Here is a 21,103-nt window from a genome sequence, read left to right on the forward strand (position 1 = left end):
TTTGCAGAGGAGTGGCAGGGAGAGGGGTGAATGCAGCAGGACAGTGGGGCAGTTAGTGACAGATCATTAGGAAATGATTAATTAACCAAGCTGCCTTAGCAGATTAGGGGGGTGGGGTCCAGCATGGGCTCATTTGGCAAAGGATGACACAGGAAAAGCCAGGCTGAGGACAGCAGGGTGGGAGGCAAGCAGGGAATGGCTCTGGAGCCCCTGCCAGCAGGAGCTGGGGTCTGCATCCTCCCTCCACACCAGCACCACCAGCAGGACCCCCACCACTCCAGCTGGGGTTACTCAGGGAATGCTGTCATTCTAAACATTTCTGAACCTCCCTGCTCTGCACCATTCCCTGACAGTGGCTTTGTCCCACCTGGAGGACCAGGGCAGGAACCTGCCGTGAACTTCTCCTGCTCCAGAAAGGTTCAGTTTAAGGTGTGGCAGCAGCTCTCGAGGCTGTGAGCTCTGTGAGAGCTCTGACTGGGGCAGTGCAGGAAATCTAATGGCTCTCATTCACCTGGTTTTCACACCAAACACAGCCAAAGGGACAGCCAACTTTACCACATGGTGCTACAGCCCACTGGCAGGTGTGGGTCACTGGTGTGGGTCCCTTTTGGGGGTGACAGCAGTGGCCACCCCCTCCTGCAGGCACAGAAATCCTCCTGTCTCCTGGCTGGAATGCCAAAACACCCCTGCACTGTTCCCAGCCTTGTGACCATCAGCTTTTGGGCCACTGGCAGAACTTAAAAAAGACAAATGGATGGAAAGGCCCCAGGGTGACCAGACCACAGTGCAGGGGATGTTTCATCCAGGTGCCAGAGAGACTGGACACATATTTACTCTGGGTTATTTCAGTGTTTTAGCTGACCCTGAGGGCAGGTGCTACTTACTGACACTTGTCTGGTGCTAGGAAATAACCTGGAGCAGACTTAATTTTTTTTAAAGCACCCAATATAACAAAAATGCACTTACAGCAGAGAACTCCTGTTTTACCACCTTTGACAGGTTTTTTTTTTCCTATCCACTGTCCCTCTTGCTGTTTATAGTTGTTCCTCATGACTGAGTTTTCCTTCCTCTTTGTTCTCCCCCCCTCAGCTACTCTTCCACTACTGGGGATTTCTCAGAAATGTTACGCTGCCAGAATTCACTTTTATTCTTAGAAACTGGAGCACAAGGGCAATTGCTTGGAAGCAAAATGACATCTGTGAAGAATGACTTTGGACACTGAATAAAATAGAAGAGGGGCAAATTGGAGGACAGAAGGCCAGAATTCCTGTAGGGCACTTAGTCAGTTTAAGGACATTTAGCATACAAATGAGGTTATTTTGGCAAAAAGGGTCCTGGTGTAGAATATGTGACTGATCAGTAGATGCTGCTGAGGAGCAACTACTCGAAAACATTGGCTTCTCCTGGTTAAAAAAATTGTGCAACCCTCATCACTGATGGAGGTGGTAGCCTTCCAACAGCCATGGCTTTATGCCGTGTTTTATAGGCACAAACAGAATCAGGTTTCTTGGGAAAATTTCAAGAGGCAGGAAATAAAAAAAGGATGTAGCTCAGTGACGTCCCTACTGATGAACATCACAAACATTCAGCATTTTAAAAGAAGATTAGCACCACTGATAGGCATGATCTTAATGCTCCCACCAAGGCTTTAACTTCATCCTCTGCTGCTGGGTTCTAAACAAAACAAATTCTCGGGCACAGATCGAATCAGGCACCCCAGGATGAAAAACTGAACATGGCCAGACATTTGCTGTGGCAAGTCCAGTCCTGCTGCCACCACAGCAGGCTGGTGTCCTGCAGGGTGCTGGTCCTGCTGTAGGATGGAGCCAGCAAGGAGCTGTTGTCAGCAAGCAAAGGGCTCCTGTCACAGACGGTTCTCTTTGTGAAGGTATGGTTTCCTTTAAAGTGATTTTCCTGAGTGAAAGATTTGTATGAACCTTGTCCAGCTCCTCCACTTCTCTAAGGGATGCAATAAATTAGAAGGTGAAAAGGGGCCAAAAGGAACACACAGAATTCCAGTGGCATTTCTAGGAACTGCCTGGCATGCCCCAAATTCCCCGCAGTGACTTGCTGGCCAGCCTCCAGCCAGGAGGGAAGTGGCTGGCCAGGGCAAGGCACATACGTGTAAGAAGTGTTCATCCCTGGGAAGCAAACCAAAAAAGCCCTTAGGGCACCTCAGATTACTTTGTCATCTCCACAGACCCAGAGGCACACAGTCAGTGCCATGCACTTTCTAGCCCCTGCTCTGACCAAGGGAGCACCAGCAGGGAAGCACCTTTGTAAAATCCCCCAATGGGGCTGAAATGCTGCATGAATCCACGTGAGTGAGAAGATTTCCAGTCCCTGCTGGTGCAGCTTTCCATGAGCAGCACAGATGTTGTGAGCCAGTTCCTTGCAGGGAAGTGGGAACATCACCTAAAATTCCCTCCTGACAGAGCCACTGCAGGGACTCAGGTAAGACATTTCTGCAGGGCATCAAGGAGGGCTTCTCCCTTAGCATGGAACCAGCACATCAGCATCTCCCCTGGCATCAGTGAACCCACCCTCATTCCTGTCACATACAGCTCTGGGGGAGGCTTTCCCAGGAATTTCCTGGGAGCTAAAGCAGTTCCTAGTATTGAATGTGGTGCTGGAGAACACTTTCATGGTAAGAGACAGCATGATGCAAATGTGTCTGAAACCACTTCTTGAGTTTTACTATGTATGTGTGAAGAAATGGCTCTCCTGAGGTCACCAGAAAATCTGGGGCAAAACCCAGATTAAGCACCTGGTGTCCCCAGCTCACCACAGATCCGCTCTCTGCAGTGTGCAGGGTATCATCACTCTCCTTTGTTGCAGTTGCTCCTCCTTGAAACCTTTAACAGAAATTCCAGCCACACTGAATTATGTCTGGCTGTTATTTAGATATCCCTATTAAATAGAAAAGTATTTATTTACATATATAGATATCCCTCCAATCCTCCAAGCTGGAGGGACTCTAATAAGAGAATTAAACATTACACAGAGCTTGTCTCTGGCTCACTTCAGAGTGGACACTGCACAGATAACATTTCCTGGCTGGACTCATTCTCCTGCAGGACTTCTGCTCTCTGGATCACTTTATGACCCCAACCCCAGTTCTCAGCAGTGTTGCCCTTGGGAGGAAGTGTGGAGGTTGTGTGGTCTGGTTTGTGCTTTCTGTTCAATGGGCCTTTTATTTTTCTTAACTTCAGTGACCTCACATCAATGTAGAGACTTCCCTTACCATTACTTTCTCTCTCTTCAGGGACTTGCTTTTCTCCTGGGCAGTTGCCACCTTCCTAGCTAGATGCTAGAGCAGACAGAGCATGATTCATGTTCGGGAATCCAAGAGGAAATACTAGCAGCCACTAATGAGTGAGTGGAGCACAGGAACATGCACAAATTAACAGGCAGGGAAACAAATCTTTATTTAAGTGTAGCTTTTTTATAAAGGGCTGTTTAGTGACTCAGCTGCAGATTACTGGGAAGTTACAGGTAATCTTTGCAGGACAAGGAAGGGCCATGTTAGGAGAAAATGAGGTGCAACATACAATGTGTTGTAAAGTGTTAGCATATTTATTAATCATATGTGGGCAGACAGCTTCACATACTCTACCAGAATTTACTGTACCAATGTAACTCCCATATTGTATCCCTGCAAGTGTTATGAATCAGCCAATATGTGACATTAATTATCTGCATTTAGCATTGTGCAAACTGACATAATGATCAATTATGGAGTAACACATCTGTAAGTGTTTACTGAAGTACAGAAGTAATCCCCCAGTTCTCTAAAATATGCTGGAATTATGCTGTACATGCTATATCTAACCAAATCCTGGTTTTGTCCAAAAGTAACATTCCTCCATGGCTGAGAGGTGCAGCATGCAGTGCTCAACATCTGCTTCAGCAGCAGGCTCCATGGAGGTGGCCCTTCTCCCACCACCACAGGAGATCTTCTCCACTAGTTCACCTCTTTGGGGAAATGTTTCTCTATGAAGTTCTAGGAAATTGCTTCATGGCTTTGGATTCCTTTTTGATGAAATTCTTTGAATTTCAATTTCTCACCTTCATTCACCCATAACTGGAAACACGAGGTATCTGTCTCACAGTTCAGTGTCATGCAGCCATTTTCAGGAACTGTTTGAAGAAATGATGGAAGAATGCAGAATGCTTGGTCTAAGAAAAAGAGAAGGGAGAACAGGTAGAAAAATACCTTCCATAATGAAGATTTCTCTGCAGACAGTGACAACCCAAATGTTCCCTATGCCCACTGAAAACAGGACAAGAAAAAGTCATGTTAATTTTCTCAAAATTGTCTAGGATGAATATTAGAAAAAAAAATTCTGGATTTTACAGAGAGATGAGTCTTGGAACAACAACACAGGAAAGTTTGGACTTTCCTTTGCCAAAGTTCAGAAGAGGAGCTGAGGTAAACTTTGGCCAGGAAAGGCTGAGTATGGCATCCTCAGTAGATGCTCCTGAAGTAGGTGATCTGTGATTTTAGGGTTCAGGCCATGAGGACTGTCCTAGCAGACTGACAGAGTCACAGGGCTGGAAGAAGCCCTGTGCAGTGACAGCACCCATCCCACCCCTCAGAGGCTCCTTGGGCAGAAATGGATTTGCTGTGCTCAAAGCAGCAGTGCAGAGCAAAGGACTCCCAGAGCAGCTTCCCAAGAGCTCCCAAGGAATGTGTTTTCTTCCATTTTCAGCCTCTGTAGTTCCAGAAATGGGGGTTCCCTCTGTATTTATGCAGAATTCAGCACAAACAGGCCTTTGAACACCACTGAAACAGAAAAATCAAAATGTGATCCTTTCCACCTTGAGAAACAAGCATGTCCCAAACGCTCTTATCTCAAAAGCAGAAGTATCAGGCTGTGGGAACATTCAGTCTGGAAATTAATCTTTTGAACAGGAGCTGAGTCTGAATAGATTATATACATATTTGTGTTTGCCTGTTTTGAGTTACATGATGCTGTTTTCATCTTCAGCTGAATAAAATTTTATAATGATTTTTTTTGAAGTCCAGCACATTTGTCAAATTTACTACTGAAGTTTCACCAATGCTGATTTTTAGTGAGTGTAGTTCCTTACTGTAGTAGCCAATTTGGTCTTAATTAATTTGAAGCTGGATAAATACCTCCTCTGAGTCAAATCCACCTTAATCAAAGCTTATATAAATCTCCTAATATCAGTAATCCTGTGCCTGCTAAATCCAGTGGTTATTTTGGTTGTATTTGGCAAGATTTATCAGCACTCAAACCCCGTGATTCTGTTTGTTGCCACATCACTGTATACTGACACTCTCTGTTTTACAGCAATATGTGTGTGCAAAAATTCTCCCCCAGTGTCCATGTTCATACAGGGATGTGTTCTGCCATGTCACACCATGGTGCTGCAAGCAACAGAGGTCACTCTAGGACAGGACAAAAATCCCTTTTGGCATCCACTGTAGCACTCCTGAAGGCAGCTCCTTATCAATTCCCTTTTGGTGTGCTATCAGGTCATGTTTCTATGGTAGCAATGCGAGGAAGGCATACCCACAAATAAATATTTGCAGGAAATATCCTTGTTTGGAAACAAATAAGCACTTGCTCTGCTGCAGCAGTGACATCCCTGTGGTACTATTTGGTAGCATCAAATTTTTGTCTGTGAGAAATGGTGAACTCTGCACTGGGGTGAGAACACATGCCTTCAGATACATAATTTCTCTCTGTGGTGTTCCCAGCTGTCTTGACCAGGAACCCTTTCACAGAGCAGGCCAGCCCTTCTTTCTCCCAAATCCATCCATTCCTTTTTCACTCAGGGCTTATTTTGGATGTCAATGAACCCAAAGGTGCTCCAGACATATTCCTTTTCTCCAACCAGCTCTTCTTCATCTCATCCCTTGGATGTATTTTTGTGGCTGTATCATAAGAGGGGCACAACACAAAAGGAGGCCCTGCTGAATGACCACACAACATTTTATGCACCAGCCTTTCCTCCAACACTGCAGCTCTTAGCTCACTTGAGCCTTTCTGAGTGAAGGGGAATCCAGGGAAAACATGGCTTTAGTCCAAATGCTGGTTGTTTGCCCGCCCCTAACTGGTTAGGAGTTCAGTAATAAATCCTTGTAACTCAGTGCAAAGAGGTGAGCAGAGGCACAAACCACTATTTTCTGCTGAAATGAAAAGTATACACAGTGCAAACATCACGTAAATTATCTGACCCTCATTTTCTTCCATGTAACAGAAATACATGCCAACATGAAGCAGAAGCCAAATAAATGCTGTTCATGCCACAGAATAAGTTATTGGGACATAAAAATAAATCCACGTTCTCCGTTCTTTGTACTTCAGCAACAAAAGATGTCTGGCAGCACAAGAAGATGATTATCTCTGTATACCATATATCACCTTCTCCTCCCTGATCTTCTCCCTTGAGTTTTGGCACTTACTTAATCATTGAAGCATTTTTTTTTTTTCAGGAACATGAGCAGCCTTTAGCATGGAAGATATCTGAATGTGGAATCCTACATACAGTAAGTTTCACCTTAAAAAAGAAAAAAAAAAGACACTTTTATAGCTTGTTATATCTGATCAACATTTGTGCGACTATCTGACTTGTATTTGAACTAGCTAAATAAAAATTCCCCATTAAGATAGATGAGTATTTTTTTCCTTGCTGAGACTGCCTTTCCTTTCTTTAGATGGCAATAGCATCTCATGACCTCAACCTTCTCAGCAGAATTCAAATATGAATGTGTTTGGATATGGGTCATGAACCTGAATACTGAAATATGAGTTCAGAAACACATGTCATAGATCACAGTTGGGTTAAAGAACATCTTAGAAATGTCCCACATTCTTCAAAAAACACAGTCTCACACAAGGGGATGTGTAGTGCTTGATAAGCAATAGGGTGTAGGAGTCCAGGGCTCTGCCCTCAATACCCAAAACCACTATAAGCAACCACTCATCCACTGGAGGCTTGTGGTTTATTTCCCAAAACCTGCAATTTATATGCATTAGACAAAAAAATCCCAAGTAACTCTTGTTTATGGTTGCCCAGTAACATCTCTTGGTGTTCTCAAACTCTGCAGTGCTGGCCTTGTGTGCCCCACACAGCTCAGGAATTCCAGACACCACATCAGAACCATGCTGAGGAGTTTGATGCTGGAGTTATTCATGTCAAACTCCCACCAGAGTAAACTGGTTTGAATTGAGCCTCTTGAAATGCAGAAAAAGGAAGTTGCTTTCTCATTTGGCTCGATACATTTGAGTCAAGGTTAGGCAAGCTCACCTCCTTTCTCGTGGACCTGCTGATGAAGAAGTAAGCCTCCTCCACCCCCTGGGGCTGCAGGTCATTCACAGCCACCACGTGGTCCCCGTGGTTGAACAAACACCCCAGCCTGTGGGGACCAGTCCACTGAGAAACGCTGTGGAGAGCAGACAATGGAGGAAACACAGGATATCCAGTCACTGCAGTGGCTGGACAGGATTGCATTTATGGGGCTGCCCTCTGGAAATGACACACTCGTCCAATGACTCTGTAACTTTTTGATCTGGTTCTGTTGAAACCATTAGTAGTTATTACACAGCACACTGGATTCTGTAGAGACCTTTACAACAGCAGCTGAAATACAAACTCAAGTACCCAAAGAATCTGAGAGAGCAGCAGGAGTCACTGAAGTGCCAACAAGCACTGGCCCTGCCCTGCTCTGCCCTGCCAAAGCTGCACGTGGGTGTCTATGGTTCAACACTTCTGTGCCTGTCACTTGTTCCCATCTCACAGGCACTGTCACAAGACATCCAGACTTACCAGATTCGTCCTGCTGCTTCAGTCAGTTTTAGGTAATTGTTAATATCAGCCAGGGGAACAAAAATATCCAATTTCTGCAGCTGCATCTCATCTGTAACTTGACTGTGAGAGAAAAACATCAGAGACCACAGAATCACAGAACAGCTCTAATTGGAAGGGACCCACAAGGATTATTGAGCCCAACTTCCTGCTCCTTGCAGACTCCCTAAAACTAAATGCTGTGACTAAGAGCATCATGCAAGTGCCTCTGGAATGCTGACAGGCTTGGCAAGATGAAACCCGTGAACAGATCTGTCTTCCCTGCAACCAGCAGGAGAAGATACTCACCTGAGCAGTATAGACAAGTGAACCACTGAGAGGGGTAAGGAGTTTTGCCTTCTCTGGAGGGTTGGCTGCAGGCTGGTGCTGCTTTCTGGGAATTTTGTGTCTTTGTCTGCTGCCAAGTCCCTGGGACATGCGCTGTTGTTCTGGCATTTGGGAGGGGATGGCAGCCCATCACGTCTGCACATGAGCTGGCATCTCGCGTCCAGCAGCTTACTAAGGAGGAATGATGAGGAAAAATTAGGGAGTTTGACAATTCCAGGCACTCTTGCTGTGTTTGAAGCTGGATCAAGCAGTCCTCAGTAAAGCAAAGAATAACAAGTTCTTGTAGAATATCCAGTGGACAAAATAAAATCTAAGTAAAATAAACAGTCCTTCTAAAAATGGACCATAAATCTCAAAATAAACATTTTCAGTATGCAATAACTATTTATTAAGCCTGGAAACATTTCAGCTAACAGCATGCCTTTGACAAAGAAACTGAGTACAGATTGTTGGCCTTGGCTGTACTGGGTTCTGCAGAGATGTAAAGCTGTCCCTTGGGAGATGTGATAACTCAGAACTACTTGAACTCATTTTAGTTCTATTTGATAATCCGTATATTGCCTGGATCAGACTCCCGAGGATGCCCCAAAAAAGACTGGGGTTAGTAGCAAAAGCTGCTCTTGGTATATTTTAACTCAGATGGCATAACCTTGTGAGGTTTTTATAGTAATTACCTCTGTGGGGGGGAGTGGGTCCCACAGACACAGATCAGCTTGAATCAATTTATTGGGATTATTGGTTAGTGGGTCTGCATTTCCAGTTGTCTCCCTCCATGTGGCCTAAGATCTGACTGTCTGTAGGTGTCAGGCCAACAGCTACTGGGCACTCCTGTGGCTCAGGAGGAGCTTTACCCTGCAGGCACAAATCTCTTCAGTATTCAGTGCTCTGATGTGGAGGTTGTAAAGTTTCCTTGTGGCCCTAAAACTGTGACACAAAGTTCAAGTCTTTCTTTGTGACATGGCAAACACTGCACCTTCAAAACATACACAGCTGTTCTTTGGACTGCAAAATGAAAGGGAGGACATGTCCTAACTCACATAAAAAACTTCTTAATGGAAAAGTGGGGAGCTAATGCCCCACCTCTACCTTTCTCTTTTAATCTCTAGATAATGCTGCCTGTTTTGGATAATGCTGTCTGAAAGGTTGTTGGAGTTTGGCCACAGTGACTCAGTAAAGTGGTGAGCTGCTGTGTCGTGAAAACCCAGAAAAAGTGTGAGTCAACAAAAGGTGCTGCATTGTATAGTCAGAGCCTGTGAGTGCAGGAGCCTGCAGTGTGAGCTTGAATGTCATGATGATGAGTTTGAATTTGACTCCAGGGTTCCCATGAATGCTGAACTTTGTGAACTAAGACCCAGCAAGGACTGATTCAAACACGATGCAGCCTCTAGATCTTGTTATGCAAATACCAGAGATGCCAGCTCTATCTCTATTGCTGTGTCACTTTTAATTTCCAAACCCTTGATGAAGCTGTTACTTACAGTGATTTCATTGACATATAAATGTTCTCCCTTACAGGGTTGTTCTGCACTGGCTTCTCTTGCTCAGAGACATCAGACTCAGCTGTAGGGTCAGGGTTTGATATTTCAGGACTGCACTGTCAGAAACACACAGCAACATAAGGCATTAATGTCATTGCCCTGCCTACAGAAGAAACCCCCATTAATTTCATTATTTTGGTCAGTGCTCATGCTGTTTAAACATATTGGCTGATATAGCCTGGGTTTCCTCAAATCAGTCAATTCCCAGAAACTGGGAGCTAGAAAGGTGCTTGAAACTTAAAAGTTAATGCTGCAACTATTTGCATGACCAGACTGCGACATGACCAGCCATATTCTGAAGTACTACAAAAAAAAAAAAAAAAAAAAAAAAAAAAAAAAAAAAAAAAAAAAAAAAAAAAAAAGTTGCTTTTTAATTTAAGCAGGCTGAAAAATGAGACTTGTTCTTTAGGTGTGCTTGACTTGGAGCACTTAGACTATACGACCACATCACCCTTACTAATGTCCTTCTATCAGATGTACAATCTGTGACTTCTGCAGAAAACTGACCAATTAACTTCTCTTGAGCACTGATTGCATGGGAAGCCTGGAGAAATTAGCCTCCCAAATTGGGTGTCAAAACTTGTATAAAATGAACAGCATGATTTCTCCTGCTGCCTTGTTTCACAGTGAAATGTAGATACCAAAATGTACTGCAGTGTTTTAAAAGTATTGCTTTTATGCAGCTTACTGGTGCTTCAACAGAATTACATTTCCAAATATATAAAACTAATGTACTGTTACATTCTCTAAATAAAGTTTTCACTTTCAGAAAAAAAAAAAAACAACCCTACCCCATTATACAATAGGCAAAAGCCATTTACAATGAAATAGTTTGGGGAATTTCAACAAAATCAGCAATGTTTTTGTCAAAAATGCCACTTTGCACCAAGAAGATCCTTTGAATGAGTCTAGCATTTTTTTTATTGTATAAATGAAAGCTCTATGACCTATTGCTTTATCTATGTATTCCTTTTGCAAGGTACAAGTGGTTTCCCCTACCAGTTCCTCTTTGGCTCATTAAATGTCTCCTGTGTCCTTGGAGCTGTTAACAGAGCAGCAGAACTCACAGCTGATAAACTACCTTTGCTAAAACATTGCTGGGAGTTTGGTAATAATCTTCTTCATCCTTTTTGATGTTTTCCTCTGGATCTGACCACAGCAGATTTTCCTCACTTCCTCCCAGAATTTTATCCTGCTGAAAGAATGGGTTTGTATTTAACAGGCTCAGTTAATACAGATTAACATGCATTTTTCCTTTTTATGGAGAAGTAACAGAATCAGCAAATATTCACAGAAAACGTGGTAAGATACATTTCTTCTTGAAGTGAGATATGCTCAGAGCCAGCCTATTTTAGAAACAACTATATCTGTGCTCCTGCCTGTATTTTTGAAATTCAATGCACACAGAAAAAAACCAGCCACTGGTATTTGTATTTCTCATAGATGGATTAGTGGTAACCAGGCTGTTACAATTGATTTCATTATTACCTGTTATTTTGTGTAAAAATCAAGTGTTTAAAACACTTTGTATATGAATCTGCATGAATTTAGGGTCACTTGTGTGGAAAAGATTTTTTATTTGCATTCAGTTCAGAATTCCTTACGTTAGGAAGAAAATCTGTAGGAAATCTAAGGGTGAACTTTAACTAGTAACTTTTAACTGCTATCAAATAAAGAATGAATTTGGGATTTCCCTGACTAATGAGAAATTTATTATCTCATACTTCTCTGTGAACAAAAAGATACTGCTGAAGCTGGAGCTCTGACATAGAATCCTCTCTGTCCTGAGTGATATTCTGCTTTCATAAATACCTGAAACATTAAGTTTGAGGCAATCTGGTAAGCCAAGGAGAAATTAATCCCTCCACCAAGTTTACCTTTTCAAGTTGCAAAAAGAAATTATTTATTTTTATGTCTCCTTGTTGACTTCACTATAGTGAAGAGTATGGTCATTAGTATTTAGCTGCCTCCCAGTTCAATTCTCTGAGCCATGTTTGTGATGCAACTGTTTTTTATCTCTGCACTTACATCCTTGGTTTCCATGGTGATCATTTTAATAATTGCTAAATATGCCACAAATGTATTACTGTTTTCAAGGTAAAGTAAATTAAACTAATTACTTTCTTACATGTAACAAGAAGAAACTGGCAATGAATATTAATTAAGGATGATGACTGTTTTTTTTTTTTCCTTATTGATATAGCTAGCATTAGAGATCAACCCATGCCATGGGAGTCAGGACAAACTTCAAATGTCTGATGAATCATAATATGGATTTACATGGGAGAGAAAGTAGACTATGGAGAAAATTGGCTGTAGCAAAAGATAGAAATGACATCTGAAGAACAACTGAGCCATTGTTACTTACAAGCTCCTTAAGGAAAATTATATGTTGCTCTTAGAGAGAGGAATCTCTCAAAAAATGAGGTGTGTAACAGATCCCTGCAATAGAGTAATACACAGCATAGGGTGATGCAAGGCAGGGCTCCTAATTCTGATGCATTTCAGGTGTTGAAAGCTGAGTATCAAAAGAGCTGACACTGAACTGCTGAGTCAGATGAGGTTTGGTAGCTCCAAAGGGTGGGCTGAAAAGCAGCCAGGTCCCCAGATCCCTTCAGAGTCCCTGCCAGCATGGCTAGCCTCACTGATATGGAGAATCCTGTTTGCATGAGTGACAACTACTTAACAAAGAATTTTCAAGATCTGGGCCCAGATGAGAGAACCACTAATAAAAAGCAAAACACATCAGATGCTTGAAAAGGGGAGTCACACTGCTAAAAGGAGGAAAATACAAGGGATTAGTTAGGAAGTCAGTTGTCTACGTGTCACTGAGCAGAGAATAGGTCCAGAGATGTTAGCAGATGTTAAACTTATGAGGCAAGAGAAATATTTTTATCCAATGAACAAACATTCTTGTTTCTTGTTCTCTATACAGCAAGGTTATTTATTTCCACACATGCCAAAACAGAAACATGAGCTTTGTGCTATTCCCTCTGCTTCAGGCTAAAAACCTAAAATCCAAATCCCTTATCTTTTAACCCTCATGGTCAGCCTGTCCCAGCCTGAACAGCTGCATGTAATACCTGCTCCCTGAGGCATCGTGAGTATGAGAAGAATTTAGGAATAAGACAGAAAAGGTATGAACAAGGAAGAGACACAAAGACATTCTTGATATACACCCAGAGCAGGAGTGGTTAAAAACAGACCAAGGGTTAACCCAGTGCATTTCAGAGCTCAGACTCACAACTGAATTACTGCAACTTTATAAAATACTGTGCATCAGCTGAGCTATGCTGACTGCCCATGGCATTGCAATGTAGTTTCAACCATTCCCTTCTTTCCACTAAATTTAGCTGTATTATCTCACACTTGCTGTCAGCCTATATACAAGGATGGTGATTGCAGCATGTGATTTACAACCCTGTTAGCTGTGATAGCAGAACAGATTTTTTGCCCTGCACCTCAGCCACTCCAGGCCATAGTTCAGTGCATAAAATGTCAGTAAAGATGAGTTTAAGCTGCAGAGTGGTGTGGCAGAGCTTTGGCTGTGCCTTCTGTTCTCTCCACTCTGCTGCAAAGGCAGCAATCCACTGCAGAGGAAAACTGCTGCAGGCACTGTTCAGGGGACGAAGGTCAGAACACTTAGCCAGCAATACGAGATAACATTCATCTTTTTATCTTTCCAAATCACTCCCGCTAGATATGGAAGTGAAATTACTTGAAGACATATTAATGCTGACAGAAGGTCAGTTCTAAGATGTGCCTCAATTTAACAAGCTCTTGTTCTGCAATTTAGTTACATTGACTCGATTGCTACTGGCAAAGGCTGAAGAAATAAACCATTTAGGAACAACTGTGGCTCAGCTGAGAAATGTGCAGGGAGGGACAAATACTCAATCAGTGCAAATGCAGAGCTTGCTTCATGAAGTTTGTGAGAGCTGCCACAGGCTGCAGTTGCTGCACAGAAACTCTGAGGCTCTGACTCCAGGACCCCCAAACACACACAGATATTTCAAGCAAGTTTTTAGAAGATCATTTTCAGTGGGAAACAAGAAAACAGACTAAATTTTTAGGAAACTTTCATAGTGGAAATCAACTTGATGTGCTAGGAAAGTAGGTGGATAATCTATAGTCACAGATACCCAGGTGAGATTAAAGCCAATATTCACTTCTGCAGACGGAACAAGGCAAGAGCTGTTTGATTTGTTCTGCTCACCAGGCTTGGAAAAACTCCTCTTGGTGGGTCACACTGAGCCTGATGGGGGCCAGGATCTGAATAAGGCCTGTTCTTGTCTTCTGAGGAACCATTCTGCTGTATACAAAGGAAAAAAGTTGACTCCTCTTAAAGATACCCTGGATGTGCTTGACCCACATTCAGCTTCCTCTGGCCTGGCCATTTGTACAGAGCTTTGTGGCTACAGAAACCCAGCAGTTCCTTGGCTGCTATTTCACCCTGATTCCTGGACTGCAATTGCTGTGGGACAGCAGCAATGCTTTCCCTCTGTTCCATTTAAATATTGAGGGGAAAGTCTAAAAGTCAGCAAGGAATTGGATCTGATCCCTCCTCTAAGCTTCACAGCCTAAAAAGAGAGAGATAAATAAAAGCACAATCACAGATCAGGAGGAATGTGACTAGCAGCTGCCAAAACACTCATCACATGCCTCTGCCAAGTCATGTCAAAGCAAACCTTCAGGAGTTACTTAATGTCCCCTAACATTTGCCAATCATTGAGACAACAGTGAGCATTGTCTCATTGCATTTACTCACATGCAGACTTGCCTCAGTTGTATTTCCCATGTGGGGACTCTGGTGTTACTATCCAGGTCCTACTCAGGAACCCCACTAGAAGAGACCACCCAGGTACCCACTGCAGAAACTCTGAACAACTTTTGATGGAAAAAAACAACTACACAAAAGCAATTTCACAGTCATGCCTAGGCACAGATTCATTGTTAAGGATGGTTAATTTGTTTACCTTCTGGAAGCTTTCCCTGTCTGGAAAGCTGGTCATATCTATAGAATTCAAGGATAGTGGCAAAGAGGAAGGACGGCTTCTGACTTCTGGATATGGAAGATCTTGGTTCTAGGATTAAGGGAAAAGCAGTATAAGAAAAGAGGCACCTGTTCGGTGTGGGCTAAAATGTACTGAAATGTCTCACTAGAGCAAATTTTGTTTATAATGGCTCAGAGGCATTGTCTGCATGGCATTCTTCAGGCAGACATAAATTTTCCCTGCTTGTATTTTAAGCTGTCTGGAAGCTGCAGGGATGTGAGTACTTAGTGCTGAGTCTAAACTGGTGCACCTGACAAGGTACAGAAACCTGGGCCTGAGCTTGAACTACCAGGGCTTCCAGCTGATTTATACCACTGACAGACTGATGTAAAACAACGTGGAAATATATCCAAAATGCACCTGCTAAGTATAACACAAGTCTTCACTCTGATGCATCAAAGATGGGATTTATTGCAGCCTAATGTCAATCTTCCCCTCATCTCCATATGGCTCACTCTTCAAAGAGATTTCTTCAATATAAAATCAAACCCAGTGCAGACAGACTGTGAAATGCCTGCTTGATGCATAAAGCCAGGGTATAGGATTTATATGAAAATGTATTTCTGAATAACCAAGGTCAGAGGCAACTTGCAAGGCAAAGATCAGGAAAATTCCTTTGTGCAGCTTTGTAACGAAAAAAGAAATGTCTTTTTTTTTCTACAATAAAGTACAGTAACATGTCACCTGAGGGCAGCATCCACTTCTTTTGTCCTCCCTGCAGATTGAAGATATCAGAGTGACCCAGTCCTCTATTTCCTGCCTGAAGTTGGAACAAAAGGAATAAATCTTACTGACAGGTAACACACAAGGGCAATCCTTGTGCCTACCTGCCTCTTCCTGTGGGGCCCAAAACAAAAATTCCCAAGCTCAAGGGGAAAACCCTGAACCTGCCTTTCAGGAAAGAGTGCTGGTGTGGTCATAGCCAGATGGCAAAGTCTGACTCAGAGAGCTAACAGGGCTTGGGATTGCATTTGGGCCCTCAGGATGAGAAACACACCATGAAAGGACTGTTGAGGCTGTTTTTCATGCTTGCAGTGGATTTAGTTGGATTAATTCTGGAATGCTTCCCACTGAGTGTGGTCTGTGAGAGCTGTGCCCCAGGGGAAGGCGTTGGGTGGCATGCTCAAGCAGCACTCAGGTATGTGTTTTCCTTCTTATCAGAATTTCACACATCAGCTGCTCTTCCGCAAAAAGGCAGAAATCCCCTGATACACTCGTGACTGGGAAACTGCAGAGGAGATGCTGGGAACCACCAGTAGTGGAGCACTGTGACAAACACCCTTCTCCCTCACCTAACTTTGGCTGGTCACCTCCCCAGAAAGTTTCTGCCCCTGTTCAGGATTCAATTCCAGCCTGAAAAAGCAGGGACTGCACCACCCTGCTGCAGCAAAAGCCCCTGTCAGTACTTATGGGATCTGTTTTCCTTCAGGATGATTTTTGCCTTCTGTCTGCTCCCCTTGACCCATCACCTAGTTTTCAGGCAATATTATTCCCTGTGGTTTATCCATGAGGAGCAGAACCTTTTCTACCTCCCAGGAGCTGCTGGGTGAGAAGGCAAAGATCTCTGCTCTTTCTTGTCCCCTAACCAGCACAGTTTGACATGGCACTGCCACTGCCATCCCCAGCCCCAGCCCTGTGCTCCCACTGCTTTCAGGTGCTGCATGCTGTGACTGTGTGGCTGCAGGGAAGGTGAACCACGAAAAAATTAACCCAGCCATGAGCAAGGGGAGGAAATGCCACAGAAAAAAAGCTGTTTTCCATTGGATCAGGCAGCTGGATCACCTCATCCCAAAGCTGTGCCATCAGCAGCTGAGACACAGAAGGGAAGGGAGTGGCTGTGAAGGAGCAGGACCCTGCTTAGAGCTACATTGGTTTAACAGTAGTGTCACTGCTTTTGCACATCTTGCCATGCCCACCTGCAGTTCCCAATGAGGTAGTAACATCTGTTTCCAGTGCTGATGGACATCACCTGCTCAGGAAAGCATTTAAACATCTTCCTCACCGTTTCCATAATTTCAGCATTACTTATGCCAGCTTCAATGCTTATGATCCTGTGAAGATAACCATGTGAAACATCCTATACAACTCAACACAGTTACATATAAACAGATACACACATGTATGTGTGCATGTCCATACTCTACTCTGAGCACAGCAGAATACAATGAGATCTGCAAGGGAAAAGTTACATGTTTTTCCACAGAAAAAAATGCTCAAAAAAATAAATGCACACATTCAAAAGAGATGTTCTTTCAACGAAGAAAATCTCCAGGCAAAAAATATAAAATTAACTTTTGCAAAGTGCCCAGACTATGCATCCTCATTTCTGGACAAAGGGGCTTTTGGTTTAATTTAGAATCTTGAAAAGAAACAATAGTAAAGAAAAATTTCTTGTGGAAGTTTTTTAACCACTATAAAACACCAGATTTGATTTGAAACTAATTGTATAATAATAGTCTTTTAATGGAGGGGAAGAGGAACAGAAGTACTCTTAATGGACACTTGAAGCACTTGAAGCACTACTTCCATTATCTTCTAAGAAGCCAAATTAATAAAAATAATAACAACAATAATTATGGTAATAATGTAACCACAGACCACTGAGCAAGCTGCAATATTTTTGAAAGCTTCACAGTGTAAATCCTTTTAATGGAAGAAGCACAACAGCAATGTGGTGAGTGATCTCCATGCCTAATAATTCCAGGAGCCTGGAGTATTAACCTCTAGACCTGACAGGAAAATATTTACATTTCCCATTACATTTTCTGTTTCCCTTGCACATATCTCATACCACCCATGGCATGGTAAAGGGTGCCAGTCCAAGCCCAGTGACACTCAGCCTTGCTGGAGCAGTGCTGACAGGAAGGAAATGAGCAACCCAAACCAGCCAAGCAGAGCAATTTCTTGGCAGAATAAGAGGCAGAGAGCAACCACAACCAGCCCAAAGGGTTATGAGAAAGTCAGGAGACCTTTGCACAAACCTGCAAAGCACTTTGTGAAGCTGTAAGCTGGGAAGGGTGTGTGCCACAGCTGAGAGTGGCACAGCCTGTCCTTATTTGTGAATGGATGCACAGCACTGTCCCCACAGGAGGTAAAATGTGCTTTATTGCAGGAACACAGACTGTGGGATGGTGCAGCCAAGCCAGGCATCTCCTTGGCACACACATCACAATAACCACTCACACAAAAGTAAACTACAATAAAGCAATTTAGGATTTTCACTTCTACATATATCATAGTTGAACCCAAAGCCTGCAAATCCCAAGGGACTGTTTGATGAACTTCTTTGGGTTTAAATCAGGAACCCAATCCTGACTTGTTCAGTCAGGAACGAGTGCTCCTACAATCAGTGGCCATTGAAGGATGCAGATACAGGACTTAAAATAAAATAAATGATGCATTTGAGCTACATACTGATCAACAGCTATGGAGCCTTTTGTGTGCTGGCCTTTTAGATACTTCAGGATGTAATTCCCTGTGCTGGATTTGGACAGGACAAAAAGACGCCTTTTCCAGGAATTCTGCCAAAGAGAAAGCAATTTGTCTCTCATTAAAATTCAGGGTAGCAGATATGAGGGATTGCTGAAATATGACTAATCTGTGCTAGCATACCTGTGAGCTGAAAAGTTGAAGAGGTGGTGATTTGATGAGGAACCCGTGCTTGCAGACTCCACCTTCAGGGCAAAACGTATTTTGAATTCTCACTAATTAAAGAGAAATGAACAGCACCATTACTTAACTTGCTGCCAATTAATCTCTTTAAAAAGACCTGTTTGAACTGGAAATTGTTGCTTAGCACTGTGTTTCTGTGCTGAAATGGCCATAAGACAAACACAAATCAAGGCTATAAAATACAGAGCCAGGCCCTGCTTCCCTGATGTTAATGCTGACAACTGGCTTAAACTGTAGAGTAATGGTAGTGAAAATGTAGGGGCTCAGAAAATATCATCAGCTGCTGTCTTATTTAACTGATCTTATTTAACTTTTGGGGTCTGGTCTTATTCAGCTTCATAATTAGTGATCTGAAATGCACCCCTAAAGAAATTCATAGACAGCGTTCAATCAGCTAAGGATAGATCATCTCACAACTTTACTACTGGCAAATTTTAGTACAAGAAATTTTGTACCTGCAGAATTTCTTTTACTTGTAGAAGCCATCCTGTTTGTTTCTTCCACCCACTTAACAAAAAGAGCAAAAATATTGAAGCTAATTCCTTTCAGTTTGCTTGCTGCTGAGCAGCATTTCATTGCACACACAATTGCTGTTGAGACAATAACAAAAATATTACAGCTGTTAATTTTCATACTGATGGTCACAATACATAAAATAGCCATAATAACTATTAATTTAAATATATATATAAATAATTTTATAGATCATTAAATATACACTATATTCTACATTTGTCCTAATACAAGCACAAAATTACAAATAAAAAATATCCATTTTTATAGGCCAAAAAGATGATTTGCCTAGAAGTGATGAAAGCTGCCAAGAGAACTTCATTTAGCCCTTTCTTTTGCACTAGTCACAACACCTGTAACCTAGGAATACTGCATCTATGTATGCTTCTGACACTGCTTTGCCAGTATGATCAGTCCTGTATAAAATTGGCATAACTTGGCCTAAAGAGTTTAAATATATATAGAAAATACAGTTATAATACTATGTCAGTTTTAAAAATTTGCAAGTTTGTCATATGAACACAATGCCTTTTCAAAAGTTTCCTTTTACCTTACCTCAAAACTCTCACTCCCTGTAAAATCAGATCCTGGCTGGAAGGTGTTTTACCTACAAGGAGGTTGCACAGAGCCTCTTGTGCCCCCTGAAGCCACAGAGCCTTTTCTGGGAAGTTCTGAAGGATTACAAGTGCTGTTCTCTGGTTCTTTACTGAGAACCCTGGCTGCAGTGAGAGATTTAAGAGCTTTCTTCTGTTTCTTCAGTGATTTATTCCATGGTGCCAAAAGCAAGCATGGTGTAGTCAGGAGTAGGGTGGTCAGGAATGGGGTGGGTTACAAACAGAATTTTACCCCTGAGACACAACTGAAGCTGAAGACTTTCATTCTTCCCATTCCAGGCTGTAAATGGGAATGACCCACTTGGTCTATCAGAGGTTTCTGTACATTTCTGTATTTTTTTAAAATTATTTTTTTTAGGGAAACCTTTCCAATTTTTTGCCTTTTGGGGAGAAAGATTTGTTGTACAAATGCCGTGATAAACTGTTATAAAATTTGCTTCTAGAGTTTTCATCTGTTGCCTACCAGAAAAAAAAAAGGACAAAAAAGCAATTTCCAAAAGTAAAAATGACTGTACACAAAGTCAATAGTAGGGGCACACACCTGGGGTTGCAATGAAAGGCAATGTATTGTTCTGTTCAATGTGACTGACAGTCACCTCAACTGGCAAACGATGCTGTTACTACAAAACAATGTTCCAAGAGCCTCTGACAGGATAAAAGCCTCTTCTGGATGTCAGTAAAAGTCAAGATTTGCATGTGGGAAGACAAATACCCGTGAGATTATTTGTGCTATCTCACTCTGCCTTTTGGGGAAAAGTTTTTAATTGTTACATTTAATTGTCTTTTCAACAGAAAGCAACATTGTAAACAGGTTATGTCTAATTCAAAATAGAAAATGCCAATCCCGTGATTATAACCCCTCAGATTTTTGTATGCCAGGCATTAAGGGATTTGATTGCTTCAAGCCTTTTGAAATGCAATGAGACACTTCAGTCAAAATGCAAATAAAATGCCTCAAATCATTATGATGAAAGCTACTATAAAACTTCAAAAATTTCCAAGATAAGGAAAACAAACTGTGTTAATACTTACAAGCAAAATGTCTTCATGGTGAAGAAGGTTTCAGAGACATACACCTTCAAGTAAATCCAGATTTCCTGTAGTGCCTTCTGTAGCAAAACGTGATGTGTCCTGGCCCTGCATTGTGACTGCCCTCTTATAGCCCAGGTATAAACACAAACACCCTGAAATATGACCCACGAGGAAATTCCTCTTTCTGCATGGAAAGCAAACTAAAGACTGCTCTGGAAAGGGGAAATCCAGATTAATATTCACTTAGAAGCAATGAAAACTATGCACATTTGAGGCAGTGATAGATGTCTCCTATACAGAAAAAAAGCCTGGAGACAGCGTGGTTTTGTTGGTTCAGCCTTCTGAAAAGGCTCCTCATTTCCCAAGCTGTTTCTAAAGCATAATATCCACCCATGGCTGGAATATAAAGCAACAGTAAGAACCCTAAAAGATCATAAAAGTACCATAAATTGAAAGCAATTTCAGATTTAAACAGCCTTTAGTTATACATACAATGGTGAAGCAGGATTTCTTA

The 21,103-nt window shown here is 42.3% G+C and overlaps 1 protein-coding gene across 5 annotated transcripts; it reads right to left on the minus strand.

Annotated features, from left to right (window-relative positions):
- Positions 1 to 3,415: 3,415 nt before the first annotated feature.
- Positions 3,416 to 20,748, minus strand: PLEKHS1 (pleckstrin homology domain containing S1). 5 transcript variants are annotated; one of them, XM_063405290.1, is made up of 15 exons: positions 20,590 to 20,748; positions 18,886 to 19,020; positions 18,371 to 18,462; positions 18,173 to 18,279; positions 16,675 to 16,809; positions 15,443 to 15,518; positions 14,681 to 14,788; positions 13,921 to 14,013; positions 10,786 to 10,896; positions 9,645 to 9,760; positions 8,128 to 8,337; positions 7,801 to 7,902; positions 7,282 to 7,417; positions 6,437 to 6,531; positions 3,416 to 4,786 (listed from the first exon to the last, which is right to left on the minus strand). In XM_063405290.1, exons 2-14 carry the CDS (start codon positions 19,004 to 19,006, stop codon positions 6,463 to 6,465), a joined length of 1,476 nt encoding a protein of 491 aa, XP_063261360.1. In that variant the 5' UTR covers positions 19,007 to 19,020; positions 20,590 to 20,748; the 3' UTR covers positions 3,416 to 4,786; positions 6,437 to 6,462. The 5 variants fall into 5 exon arrangements, with proteins under 5 accessions (XP_063261360.1, XP_063261359.1, XP_063261358.1 ...); XM_063405289.1 differs by having other exon boundaries at positions 10,786 to 10,899; XM_063405288.1 differs by having other exon boundaries at positions 13,921 to 14,016.
- Between the last annotated feature and the right edge of the window lie 355 nt (positions 20,749 to 21,103).

The sequence above is a fragment of the Prinia subflava genome, chromosome 9, assembly GCF_021018805.1.
Source record: "Prinia subflava isolate CZ2003 ecotype Zambia chromosome 9, Cam_Psub_1.2, whole genome shotgun sequence".
Taxonomy (NCBI): domain Eukaryota; kingdom Metazoa; phylum Chordata; class Aves; order Passeriformes; family Cisticolidae; genus Prinia; species Prinia subflava.

Coding starts and splice junctions, on each gene's coding strand:
- PLEKHS1 (XM_063405286.1), bottom strand. CDS start 19,006: ATGAAATGCTGCTCAGCAGCAAGCAAACTGAAAGGAATTAGCTTCAAT. Junction 18,463..18,885: donor AAGTAAAAGAAATTCTGCAG/GTACAAAATTTC, acceptor CTCTTTAATTAG/TGAGAATTCAAAATACGTTT. Junction 14,017..14,680: donor ACAGGGAAAGCTTCCAGAAG/GTAAACAAATTA, acceptor CTTTGTATACAG/CAGAATGGTTCCTCAGAAGA.